Genomic DNA, 12,415 nt, shown 5'->3' with positions numbered 1-12,415 from the left:
TATGTTTCCTGTACATACAAAATAATTTGCTACATTATATTGGCTCATACCAGGCTGCCTCTTTAAACCTTTATGATTGCAACAGTTTGACCCCAAGATAGTGTTTTTTACACTCATACTCTGCATGCAGTATTTCTTTACATCATTTGTTTTACAAACATCATATCAACTTAATTTTTGTTTTCCCATGCTGCTTGATTATATTTATTGTAAATGTTTGCCTACCGGAAATATATTTCACATATACTTAATTTCCTGTGTCACTGTAATCTCGATTTTCAGGTTTTTTAATTTAAAAAGAACAGAGAGCTTCACTCTCTCTAAAGGGACAACAACAGAAACACTACAGAGTTCATTTGATAGCCAATTTATGTTCAACAAAAAACACAACTTCACCCGAGACCACCATAGTCGAGATGTACGAGGAGTAAATGAATGCAGCAGATCAGTTGTACGGAAACGGGTCAAAAGTGGCCAAATATCTTAATGAGAATTTTACTATATTTTTTATCTTGGGATTCGCCATATTTAGAAACATAGTTTTCGGAGAAACACTGATTTTACCACTCAAAATTCAACAACTGCGAAACAGGCAATGAAACAGCTTCACACAGGGGTCCTACCATCTTCACTGTCCATAGGAATGACGTCTGTAGGGTTAATCAGCTGATTTTGAGCGATGAAATGAACCAAAATAATACGGTTTATCTACTAAAAGAGGGTTAACATCTATCGAGAGTGGAGCATATTCTGGTCGGACATTGTTGTCATGCTTTATTTTGGTAAGTACAGAGCGTGAAGCTCCTGTATTGTGTTACTACATGACGGTATTTATGCTAAATCATAGGCACCTAACAGTTACTCAGCTAACCTCTGTGGCTAACGACAGGCCTGTTTGACTGCTTTGTTCGTATTTTTTATTGTTGTTGATTGATGTTAGTAACATCTGTTGGTATATGCGGGGGATTTGTCCCCAGAGGTTTGATTGTAATTAACATTAGAGCCATGTTTTAACCGCCGGACGTAAAGAAATAACCGTTAACCGTTAATGCTAGGCGTTAGCTAGCTAGCCGCCTGTAGCTACACAACAAGCACAGATAGCGGTTGGTGGCTGTGTTCCTGAAGCTGTGAAATAAGAGGAAAACATCAGTGTGTAGTGTGTGTTAAGTACGTGTAATATCATATTAAAGTCTATTCAGTATTCTTACATTTGCTGCCCGAAAAATATGTATTGCTTAAATTGATTAGTAATACACCACCTACAATTACAACTGTGGGATGGTATGAACTGATACTCGAGCTACCACAGATTAAATATCTAAGACAGAGATTTAAATGGTAAATATTTACAACTATTTTATATGAACACTTTTTACATTATTAGAGCAATAAATAAACAAAATCCACAAAGGGCAGAACACAGGATAAAAAATAAATATGAGATCATGGGATGTTTAAAAAGTCAAGGAAAATTTTCCTTATTTAAAGCAGGATATCACACAGTGTACATACAATAATTATGTGAGATCTGTCCCATTGGCTAAATAAACACACCATTTTCTCTCAATTCTTTTTGAGGTTGTATGAAGTAGGTCATCTATTCTAGAAGATATAGGTTAGGGGTGTCAAACATACGCCAGAACCGGCCCGCCTAAGGGTCCAATCTGGCCCCCTAGATGCCAAGACTAAGGGATGCCATGGTTCAGGAGCAAGTTAAACACTGTGTTGCCTACTTCATCTAAAAGTCTGCTTCAGAGGTTTTTCCACCCTGACCAGAACACTGTTCTCTGATATATCAATGAATACTTACTGTGGCCATATTTAAAGATGTTCAAGATTGTGCAAAATATTGTCAGTCAGCAGCTTTAGTTCAAACAATCTGTATCAGGCAATGTATGGATAAATGCACATGTAATGACAGTGAAAAGTCGACTGACTGAATGTGGAAATACTGAGACATACTGTTGAAATTGTACTTATTTTTCTTTAGACATCTCAGGCTGTTAATTTGTTTTGTAACGTCTGCAGAATGTACTGTTAATTCTTCACACAAAAAAGGGAAATTATTCGAGCTGATGGTACTAAGAGGTTATTGTATGATGATCAAATAGGGCTGTATGTGGTCCATGAACTAAAATGAGTTTGACACTCCTGGTCTAAGTGTGTAACAATATTGACAAAAAGGCCAGCAGTGGGACAGTTTTTCTGCCAGTATTTTTACATGCTGCCAACAAGATCTTTAGGAGATAGGTATCATCTTTTAATTCATCTGTCAGGGATGTATCCAAGACAAAGGGACGTGAACGTTGTACTAATATTAAAACCCAAAGTTTTTCAAAATGATTGTTGTTACTTCCTTACAGGCAGTCTGAATAGGTCAACATCAGAATGGACCTGTGTTTCCTAGACACTCAGCCACATGTCCTCAGTTATTTCAATGTCCAGCTCTTTTTCCCATTGTCTGTGTAGTGCCCTTATCCAGTGACGTGATACCATGGAATAACTGGCTTATTAGACCTTTTGTTACTGTAGATAACTGATTAATCATGTGTTGGACTGAGGACATGTTTTTAAAGGAAAAATACAAAAACATGACATTACCTTACCTGTCAAAAATCTCCACAAAAAAGGATTGTCAAAATTGAGGCAAAAATTCTGTGACAGATGAACGGAAGCCTCCTTAAATATTACATCTGCTTTAGATTCACATTTTGAAATATTTAGGAAAATATATGAAGATTTTCAAGCAAGTATTAGACAGTACTCACTGTTTTCTAAAAAATAAACTTTATCTGTGTTACTCGACTTCAGTGCAGCTCGGTCTGTAGAAAAGTGATGACTGTGTAATAAACAACCTATTTTGCTTTACAGTTTTTTTGCATTCATAAATTTAAATTTATACTAAATAGATTCGTCGATTAAATGACTAATCAACACAAAATGAATCTACATCATTTTCTAAAATAATTTGTCAGTTATTTTTCAAGCAGAAAAGTTGTTTGTTCTAATTTTTAGGATTCGCTGCATTTTTCCATTTATGCCATAGTAGAGTCATCACTTTTAAGGTTGAGGACTGTTGGTCAGACAAATTTGAAGACATCACTTTGGGCTCTCTAAAGCTATGTTTTATTTTCTGACATTTTTAATAGTAAAATTGAGGAAAAGATTCACCCAAAACATTTTTTACTGTATTTTTTAAATGCAGTAGTTGAAATTTGTTGTGTTCTAGCATAATATTGCAACTGTTTTTTCCTGTCTTGTGCACTACATAGCTGCATACACAAAAACTGTAGCCTAATTATGTTGTGTGATACTTTAAGGCCCAGTTGCCAAATGGTGTAAAGCAACTTCTTTCCCTCAGTAGTCACATCACAGCAATGTCTACAGCCCAACATTCCAGTTGCAATTGTCTACCTTTGAATGCTGACAGTCTGCACACTCAACAATTGAGGACAATGTGTGAACTCTAGACTGGTAGAAAGGACCCTGTGCAACTACAGGCTTTTTTCACAACAGATCTGACTTATCGTAGTATGAAAAGCACAGGTGTTACTTATGTTAATAACAGTGGCTTTAATTAATACCATTGCCCGCTATGTCCTCCATGAAGAAAGCTTATCAAAGACTGGAGTCTTTTGCTGTGGAAATCTGTTAAAAAGCACACTGTGATATATTAAATAAGTGCAGAAGTTGTCAGCTAATTATTTCCTCGTGTGCCTTCTACAGACCGTCATCATGGACAAGATACTGGAGGGCCTTGTGAGCTCCGATCACTCTGTTCCAGTGAAGAGGGCCATTGTGAAGAAGGTAGTGGAAGCAGCTGAGAAAGAGGTGACGGAGGAGCAGTGTCAGGCGTTGTTTACTCTCACCACCCGCCTCATCTTGCTTGGTGAAGATGCCTTCCAGAAGCAGATTGGCTTCCAGGTTTTGGAGGCCTACGCGCGTTACCACCGCCCGGAGTTTGAGCTTTTCTTCAGCAAAGACTTTGTCCACACTCTTCTCCTGCAGGGATACGGCCCGCTGGACCGCAAAGACCCGGTCATAATAGACTACGTTCACTGCTGCCTGCGGCTGCTCATCAGCTGCCCCTCGGTGCTCGAGATCTTCAGTGTGATTCAGGTGGAGGTTTTAAGGATGGTGTGCGAACGTCCCGAGCCTGCTCTTTGTGCCCACCTGAGCACTTTGCTGTCGGACTTTGTGCAGTGCATCCCGAGGGAGAAGTCGGGCGTTTTGTTCTGCCAGCAGCTGGTGAGGACCATCAGTTACTTCCACTGCTTTGCCAGCGAAGAACGGGAGCTGCAAGAGTATGTAGGTCAGGTGACAAAGGTTAGCACACTACTGCAAAACATCTGGAAAGCGGATCCAGCCACGCTGCTTCCCTCGCTGCAGGAAGTGTTTGCCATTATCTCTTCCACAGGTGAGACTTCCTTCCTCTTTTCCTTTCCAAATGGCCATAACACATAGGATTGCAGTGAAGAGGAATACAAAAGTATCTTTTTTCAAATTTGATTAAAAAAAAAAAAAAAAAAAAATGTTTGACAGCAGAAGTTTTGGGACACCTGAAATAAAGTACAGACGTCATAAAGAAACTTATAAGTATACTATGCAGGACTTTTTTCTAAAGTAATCTCTCTCAATCATCACTTACGAGCCACTAGAAGTTTGTAAGCTGCATGCATCCAAGAGGAAGCTACAAAAATTGTGGACGCAGCGCTGAAAAAATGCAGACGTAGCAAGTTGAAACACCAATCTGGGATTGACTTTCACGTTCAATCTCACTGCCGATGCTGTTTACAAACAGTAACTGACAATCCACGCATAGTATACCTTAAAGATATGAACAGATTTGTATTTTACACATTGATTTATAAATGTCTGCCTACCAGTAATGAGTATTTGGCAGCACGGACCCATGACTTACACACCTCACTCCATAAATCTTGGCATTAACACCAGGGTTGTTAGCACATGATTGAGCAACCTGGAACAGTTATCTTGTTTCATTTTGGTTTTGCAGGGCCCTGCCAATAGCTGACTTTGATCCCTTGGCTTAGTTCTCTCGTTTGTATTTGTATAGGTTGGATGTTCATCTAACAATATTTAGTATTATTAGCACACTGATTATCTTCATTTTGGTGGTAGTGGCCTCATTTTACACACTTGTCACTGCTTGGAGCAATTACCTCCAAACCCACTGATTCAAGGAGTGTGTTTTCTTCAAGGGCAAAAATTGAAAAGCATTAGCTGTGAAGATATTACAAGCTGCAGTTATTTTGTTATTAGTAAATTTTAGGGACGTCCTGTGCCTGCTGTGCCGTGTTTTACAAGTGACTGAATTGTGGAGCAGCAGGCAGCAGTTTCAGTTAAATAGCCGCGCTGACAGCATGTGTCAGTGAGCGATGCGAGCAGAGCCGCTGCGGGTTAAAAGGTCACTCTGCCTCTGTTTCAGTGACATTTTTCAGGTGAGCTGTGCTTCCAAAGTGCTGCTGTCAAAAATCCTGTCCCAACAACAGAACCACAGTCCCCCGCTAGATATGTTATTTAGGCTTTGTTTGCGTTTGCTCTGTGCAGCCGTGTTATGTATAAAGAAATAGGTATGGTGCTCAATACTCAATGTTGAAGACCTTGGATAAGGGATAAGGGGCCAAAAAATTTAATTAACCTAAAATGAAAGAGAATTTTTAAAATGCTTTTACAGGAGATGGATGAACAGCTTAAACCAGTGGTTCCCAACTGGTTGGTCACAGTCCAAAAGTGGGTCGCAAATGTGTCAAGTTGTAAAAACACACTTCATATTGAAGTACAGTGAATTTGCAGTCAGAGCTCTTATTTTGAAGTGCAGTATCCTGCTGTAGAGTGAGTGACTAACGGACAGCTACTTGACGGAGACAGCAAACTAGCTCGACAACATGGCAAGTATGACGCTGAATATAATAAACTGTGTGGATCTTGAACTAATGACTGAGGAGAAATCTGGACCCCATGACTGGACCAGTTGGGAACCACTGGCTTATATGTACCCCACTTACTGATACAAAAAGAAAAAATGGGGCTGAATAATTACGTACTATTTCAACTGTGATTCAACTGATCAATTTCTTTTTCGCAGACCCCGCCTTTGACCCATCCATCGCTCTGGCCAGCCTGGTGCAGCACATCCCCGTCCAAATGATCACAGTGCTCATCAAGAGTCTCACCACAGACCAAAATGTTAAAGACGCAAGCATGACTAAAGCGCTCTGCAGGTAACCTCACACATCTAGTCATCCAAAATAAATGTTACCATAATTATTCCACAGTTTTGCACATTATTTACACTCTACATTCCTCTCTCTCTGTCCAGGATGATTGACTGGCTTTCTTGGCCCCTGGCCCACCATGTTGACACATGGGTTATTGCTCTGCTGAAAGGACTGGCTGCCGTTCAGAAGTTCACTATCCTCATAGATGTCACTCTGCTTAAAATTGAACTGGTGTGTAGTTTTCATTTTGATTTATTATAGACCTCAGGAAGAAGCTTGACAGGAAATTGTATACATCATTAAAACTACATGATAAACTGCAGTAATAATTAGGTAATTGTAGTATTTTTTCTTCAAGATTTATCATCTAGGGCTGGTAAAAAGATTCACTTGAATTCCCCAGTTTGTATTCATGACCTAATGATTTTGTGTTTTTTATATCCATAGGTATTCAGTCGTCTGTGGTACCCTATTGTGCGGCAGGGGGCGCTAGCTGTGCTCTCCCACATGCTGCTGAGTTTCCAGCACTCTCCTGAGGCCTTCCATTTGGTATGGGATCTCCTGCCTCCTCACAGCCCATTTCCCTGTCATATGGCTACTTTATTGGCTTTCTCATTTTCTTCTCTTCTGGCTTAAATTACTTGAAAGCTGCATAGACTTCTTTTCCCAGAACCCCAGGCTCGGCACTGCTCTCTTACTAATGATGTGTGAAGCACTTAAATGCCGAGCAATGGCCCTTGAGTTGGCCAATTTCATTAGTGTCTAAAAACATGAATAGTCTCAAAAATACTCAGCAAATGAGACCGAACCCTCTGTGGGGTTCCTGATGTGCAGCTACCCTCTGGTTGACCGTACTGCATATTTGTGTGATTAATATTAGCAGCACCTTCCAGCACCACGGTGTCCTAAACATTCTCTTGTATTCGTTCCAGGTTGTTCCACATGTGGTGCATCTAGTCCAGTCTTTGAGGACAGATGGTCTCCCCACCAGCAAAGCTTTCTTACTGCAGTTCACTGAGCTCATACACTGTATGATGTACCAGTACTCTGGCTTCCCTGACCTCTATGACCACATACTGGACGCCATCAAGGTAAAGTTGCTTACCTCAGAAAGTCTTTTGATGATCAAGACTGTATGTAAATGATTCAATTTACCTTCTCAGGATCTCCCAAAACCTGGAGAAGAGAAGATCAAGCTGGTGTTGAATCAAAGTGCCTGGACGTCCCAGTCCAACTCCTTTGCCCCAGGTCCTCTGAGGCAAGTTGGGAAGTCTGAGACCGGCAAGACTGGCCTGGTCAACCTGGGGAACACCTGCTTCATGAACAGCATCATCCAGACCCTCTTCATGGCCACAGAGTGAGTTGTATATGCAACCACACACACACAAGCTTGTTGCAGGCATACAGGTACTTACGGGCAGTCTGAGTGTAGTTAACTTTTGTTTGTCTTCAGTTTCAGGCGACATGTTTTATCATTACCTCTAAATGGTTCCAACACACTAATGAAAAGGCTCCAGATGCTCTTTGCTTTCCTTGCACACACTCAGGTTAGTATTGTCCCATGTGATTGATATTACATAATATAATTAGTGGTGACAACAACAGTTGATGACTCCGTGGTGCTGTCTGCATGTGTGTGGGTGTGTGGTGCATGTCTGTTTCCTGCAGAGGGCAGCATATGCTCCCAGAAACTTCTTAGAAGCATCTCGGCCTCCCTGGTTCAATGTCGGCTCTCAGCAGGACTGTTCTGAGTACCTCAGATTTCTTCTGGACAGGTATGGTGGTGCAGATTGTGGCAAGTTAGTTTTTCAAATTTGAAATCCAAAATTGCCTTTCCTTTATTGTTCCCCCTTGCCAAATGAATGTCAGTTGTTGTCACTAAATGCAAAACGAAACAAAATGTAATTTATAAACACATAAAAATCCCTGTGAGTGTTGAGTGTGCATGACTGCGGCTCACTGCTGTAAATCGTAATTTCTTTAGAACTAAATGATGTGACTGAAGCTTGTTGTTTAGACAGAGTAGAAGTGGTGCACTATCACAGCAGTGGCACAACCTAAAATCGATGCACAGTTGTGTTCTCTCCTCTAATGTTGATTGCCCCGTCTCCTGATCTCAAGGTTACACGAAGAGGAGAAAACACTTCAGGTCCTGGAATCGGTAAAGCCAAAGGTTGCCCCCCCTGTTGACACAAGCAGCAAAGACCCATCAGCACAGACTTCTCCAGAGGACGGTGAAGAGACCTCTTTGACCCCAGCAGAAATCAAACCTGAGGATGATGGGAGGACTTTGACAGAAAGGATGTTTGGTGGGAAGCTGATCACATGTATTCGTTGTATGCAGTGTAACTGCATCTCTGAGAAGGAGGAGCCTTTTACAGACCTCTCTTTGGCCTTCTGTCCTCCTGCCACCTCTCGGGACAGCCCTCAACCTGAGGGGTCCTCAGAGGAAGCCAAGGTTCTCTGTCAGGGATCTGTTAATGGCGGCAGTGAAATTCCTGAGCCGGGCTCGGCCAAAGCCCCAGCTAGCAATGTCAGTTTGGTGCCAGTGACAAATGAGCCTCCTCTGTCTGTGCCTGACCTGGTGAACTATTTTCTGGCTCCAGAGATCCTGGACGAAGAGAATGCCTATTTCTGTGAGAAGTGTAGCTCCCTCCAGCGGGCAGAGAAGAACATGAAAGTGGTGTCAGCACCGGAATACTTGATCCTCACCCTGCTGCGATTCTCATATGATGCCAAATGCCATGTGCGGAGGAAGATTCTGGACAATGTCACCATCCCGCCACTCATGAGACTTCCTGTGCATGCTACTTCAAAGCCTGCACAGTGCTCCTCGTCTACCTCTTCTCCTCTGCAAGTGGACTCTCCTGAGAGCAGCGAGAATCTGGCCAAGAAACTCAAACCATCTCAAAAAGATGAGGAGGAGGAGGAGGAGGAGAAGGAGAGGATAGATGGAGCAGAGCAGATACACAGAGGAGGAGGGATGTCAGTCCAGTCAGTGCCCTATGTCCTCAGCTCAGTGGTGATGCATTCTGGTGTATCGTCTGAGAGTGGCCACTATTACTCTTACGGTCGTAACATTAACGGAGCAGATGGAACACAGCATCCAGCCAACCACTTTGCCCTCAAGGAGGATTTGGGGAACGGCCAGTCCGAGTGTAGCCTCTCCACTTGCTCAGCTCTCTCAATTCCACACGAACAAGAGGAAACACTACCTAACAGTGGCCAGGAGGCAAAGGATTGGCTGCTGTTCAATGATAGCAGAGTGACATTCACATCCTTCCAATCAGTGCAAAACATTACAAAACGTTTCCCCAAGGACACAGCTTATGTGCTCATGTACAGGAAACAGGAGCTACCGGGGCAGAACGTAAACGGGGGATTGATGGCAAATGGAATGAGATTGAGTGCTGAGCCTCCCCTGCAGAAAGACCTACTGGATGCTATTATCAAGGACAACAAGCTGTATTTACAGGTATGTGGGGGTGAACAAAAAACATGCGTCTCCTACGTGCAGGCGTGATGTCAGTCCCTATAAATTATACCAATAAATGCAAGTGTGAAGTGATTAGCATTAGAGCAAGTATTTAATCTGCTGCTAAGAGGTTTGTTGGGTATTTTGGGATAAATATTATTGGATGAACACTGTGCTTATTTTCCATGCGTTACATACATTTTACACATAACGTCATTACCGCTAACCCCTCTAGTAAGCGTGAGGTTATTATGAAAGTCAAGGGCTGTACAAGATTCTCTCAGGTGAAAAGAAGCTGAGGGAAAACAGTGTATATTTTACAGATGACTGAGAGCTTGCAGAATATAGGATTTTTTTTTTTTTCGACTGAACTTGAAGCCAAATCTGAACTGTCCTGTTATAAGACATGAGGTGTAATTTCACGAGTCATTGAACTGTGGTGTGTTGAGTTGACTTTCCAGCACACTTGTGTAAGTGACTGAAGTAAATCACCTCTAGAGGGTGCTGTAATAATGTTAAGTGACAACACTGAATCACTGTCAGTCACATTGAGCTACACCAGTGCTACATTAACTTGTTGGCATAGCGTAAGTTAGTTAGATACATATTTAGTTCTGTCTAAATCTGAAACATTTCTCTTTTCCTCCGTGCCGTCAATAGGAACAGGAGCTCAATGCTCGGACCCAGGCTCTCCAGGCCCCTTCATCCTCCTGCTCATTCAGGCCCAACGGTTCAGATGACAATAACCCACCAGGGAGCTGCGGCCCATCTGGTGGAGGTGGAGGTGGAGGGGGCTTCAATACCATTAGCAGACTGGTCTTCTGAAAGAAAAAAAATGCTGCAGGAAACCTGATGAACTGGCACCAAGCAAGTCCTGAAGTGATCATACAGAAGCCTGAACCGTTAAACCATAGATGTGCATATAACCTCATGAAAAAAAGCACTGAACTGATCCAAAAACACACACACACACATGCACACACACAGCATCTGCGCTGATTCTGATTTTAGATTTGGTTTTTGTTCTGACTATAATAGTTGTTGTTTTTTTTTTTTTACCACTTTCAGTAATCATTTAACAGTATTTGATTGATTTAGATGATTTTTTTTGTGATCTCAACATTGTAATCTTCAAATAATCCTCCAAATTTTAAAACGTGAGGTAGATAATACTTATTGGTGCAAATGTATTCTCTCCCTTAAATGACATAATAATAAAATAGTAATAATAAACTGTTGCATACATTGATAAATGTGTGAAACTGGCTGAGTCTAGAACATGCCCATATTATCTGGCTTGTCAGTGTTAATTATTATTACCTCACACACACACACACACACACACACACAAACAAACATATGCAAATACATGCATGTGCAGTGCACAGTATAACAGACATCTGTAAGATAAACAGACTTTTTGATTTGTCATAGTTCTGAACATACAGTTCACGACCTTTGTTTACTTTTCTGATTTGCATGCAGCTTTTCTTCCTGAGCTGTGGGGTTTGATTTTCACGATATTTTAAATCTTTTTTGATGTGTGCTTTGCTGTGTTTTACAGGTTTCATATCCCATGCAATAAATGTACATATGACTTAAAATTCTGAATAATCATGGAATACAAACCTATATGTGGAAAGTTGAATACTATATTTGGGAAATCCCAAGATAAAGGCATTTTCAGTCTGAATATTTAATGCTGTCCTCCCACTAATATGTAGAGTTATCTACATTGGAAAATGGCAAATGACTTCTTTGAACATATTTGACAAGACTTAACTGTTTGACAGCGTATTTTAATGTATTCTGATTTGATCATTCAGGGAGACTTTTGTGTTCATGCTGATTTTATGTGCCTTTTGATATTTAATGCAGATTTTTGAAGAGGAATTTGTCGGAATACACAAATCAGCTGTACTCTGTTGATATTCATAATGGCTTCACCTTTCCCTAAAGTAAAAACAAACCAGTATTTGTTGTATTGTCTTACTTAACCAGGCAGGTTGTTGAAGGTAAAGCTATTTCAAGTGGTATTTCAGCAGAGAAAGGCAGATGTTGGAGACTAAACTATAAACGTCACGGTGAAGACAAGGCTATACACATTGTTGAAAATAAGATAAAACGCAATTAATAAATACTCTGATACTGACGGAAGGCAAGACAAAGCAACAGGTGATTTCTGGAAACTGCAAATTATTACTGTGGACAGGAGCCAAACACGACAGTCATGAGCGTGTTGCTATGCTGAAGCATACTTCAATGTCTGCGTGACCTTACTTGTTACATCCCCACTGCAGAGAATATATTGATCAGGAGACATCTCTAGTGCTACATCTTGATTTGGTGGGAGCGTTTTTTTTTTTTTTTTTTGGTTTGGTTTGGATAGATCACCTACTGTACATTATTTCCAGTGTTGGGGAGTAACTAGTTACATGAAACGGAGTTACATAATTGAATTACAAAATAAATATAATTGTAATCAGTTACTGAGAAAAAAATATGCAATTTAATTACAGTTACTTAAAATGTTGGTGACTACAGAGGGCTACATCTAATTGTTTTTTAGGACAAACCTTATCTGTAGAATATAACATTAATTCTGTTGCTGTGCATCTTTTTACCATGCAGAGGCACCTTCTTTCCACTTAAGGAAAGCTGTTGGGAGAAATTTAAGTACATCATGCACTTGTATTTT

At 40.8% G+C, this 12,415-nt stretch overlaps 1 protein-coding gene across 1 annotated transcript; it reads left to right on the top strand.

Annotated features, from left to right (window-relative positions):
• The first annotated feature begins 577 nt into the window (after positions 1–577).
• On the top strand, positions 578–11,692 carry usp38 (ubiquitin specific peptidase 38). Its single transcript, XM_049571907.1, has 11 exons — positions 578–782; positions 3,727–4,417; positions 6,110–6,245; positions 6,344–6,473; positions 6,690–6,791; positions 7,175–7,333; positions 7,406–7,599; positions 7,696–7,789; positions 7,911–8,017; positions 8,364–9,717; positions 10,378–11,692. The coding sequence occupies exons 2-11, from the start codon at positions 3,736–3,738 to the stop codon at positions 10,540–10,542; spliced, it is 3,123 nt and encodes a 1,040-aa protein (XP_049427864.1). The 5' UTR covers positions 578–782; positions 3,727–3,735; the 3' UTR covers positions 10,543–11,692.
• Positions 11,693–12,415: the final 723 nt, after the last annotated feature.

This window comes from Epinephelus fuscoguttatus, linkage group LG3 (assembly GCF_011397635.1).
Source record: "Epinephelus fuscoguttatus linkage group LG3, E.fuscoguttatus.final_Chr_v1".
Classification (NCBI taxonomy): Eukaryota; Metazoa; Chordata; class Actinopteri; order Perciformes; family Serranidae; genus Epinephelus; species Epinephelus fuscoguttatus.
The sequence above is the reverse complement of the archived record's forward strand: the minus strand, read 5'-3'. Positions and strand labels throughout refer to the sequence as shown.

Bases quoted from the DNA above. Each gene is read 5' to 3' on its own strand.
- usp38 (XM_049571907.1), top strand. From the start codon at position 3,736: ATGGACAAGATACTGGAGGGCCTTGTGAGCTCCGATCACTCTGTTCCA. The intron at 6,246-6,343 runs GTAACCTCACAC...CTCTCTGTCCAG, and splicing joins ATGACTAAAGCGCTCTGCAG to GATGATTGACTGGCTTTCTT. The intron at 7,790-7,910 runs GTTAGTATTGTC...TGTTTCCTGCAG, and splicing joins CTTTCCTTGCACACACTCAG to AGGGCAGCATATGCTCCCAG.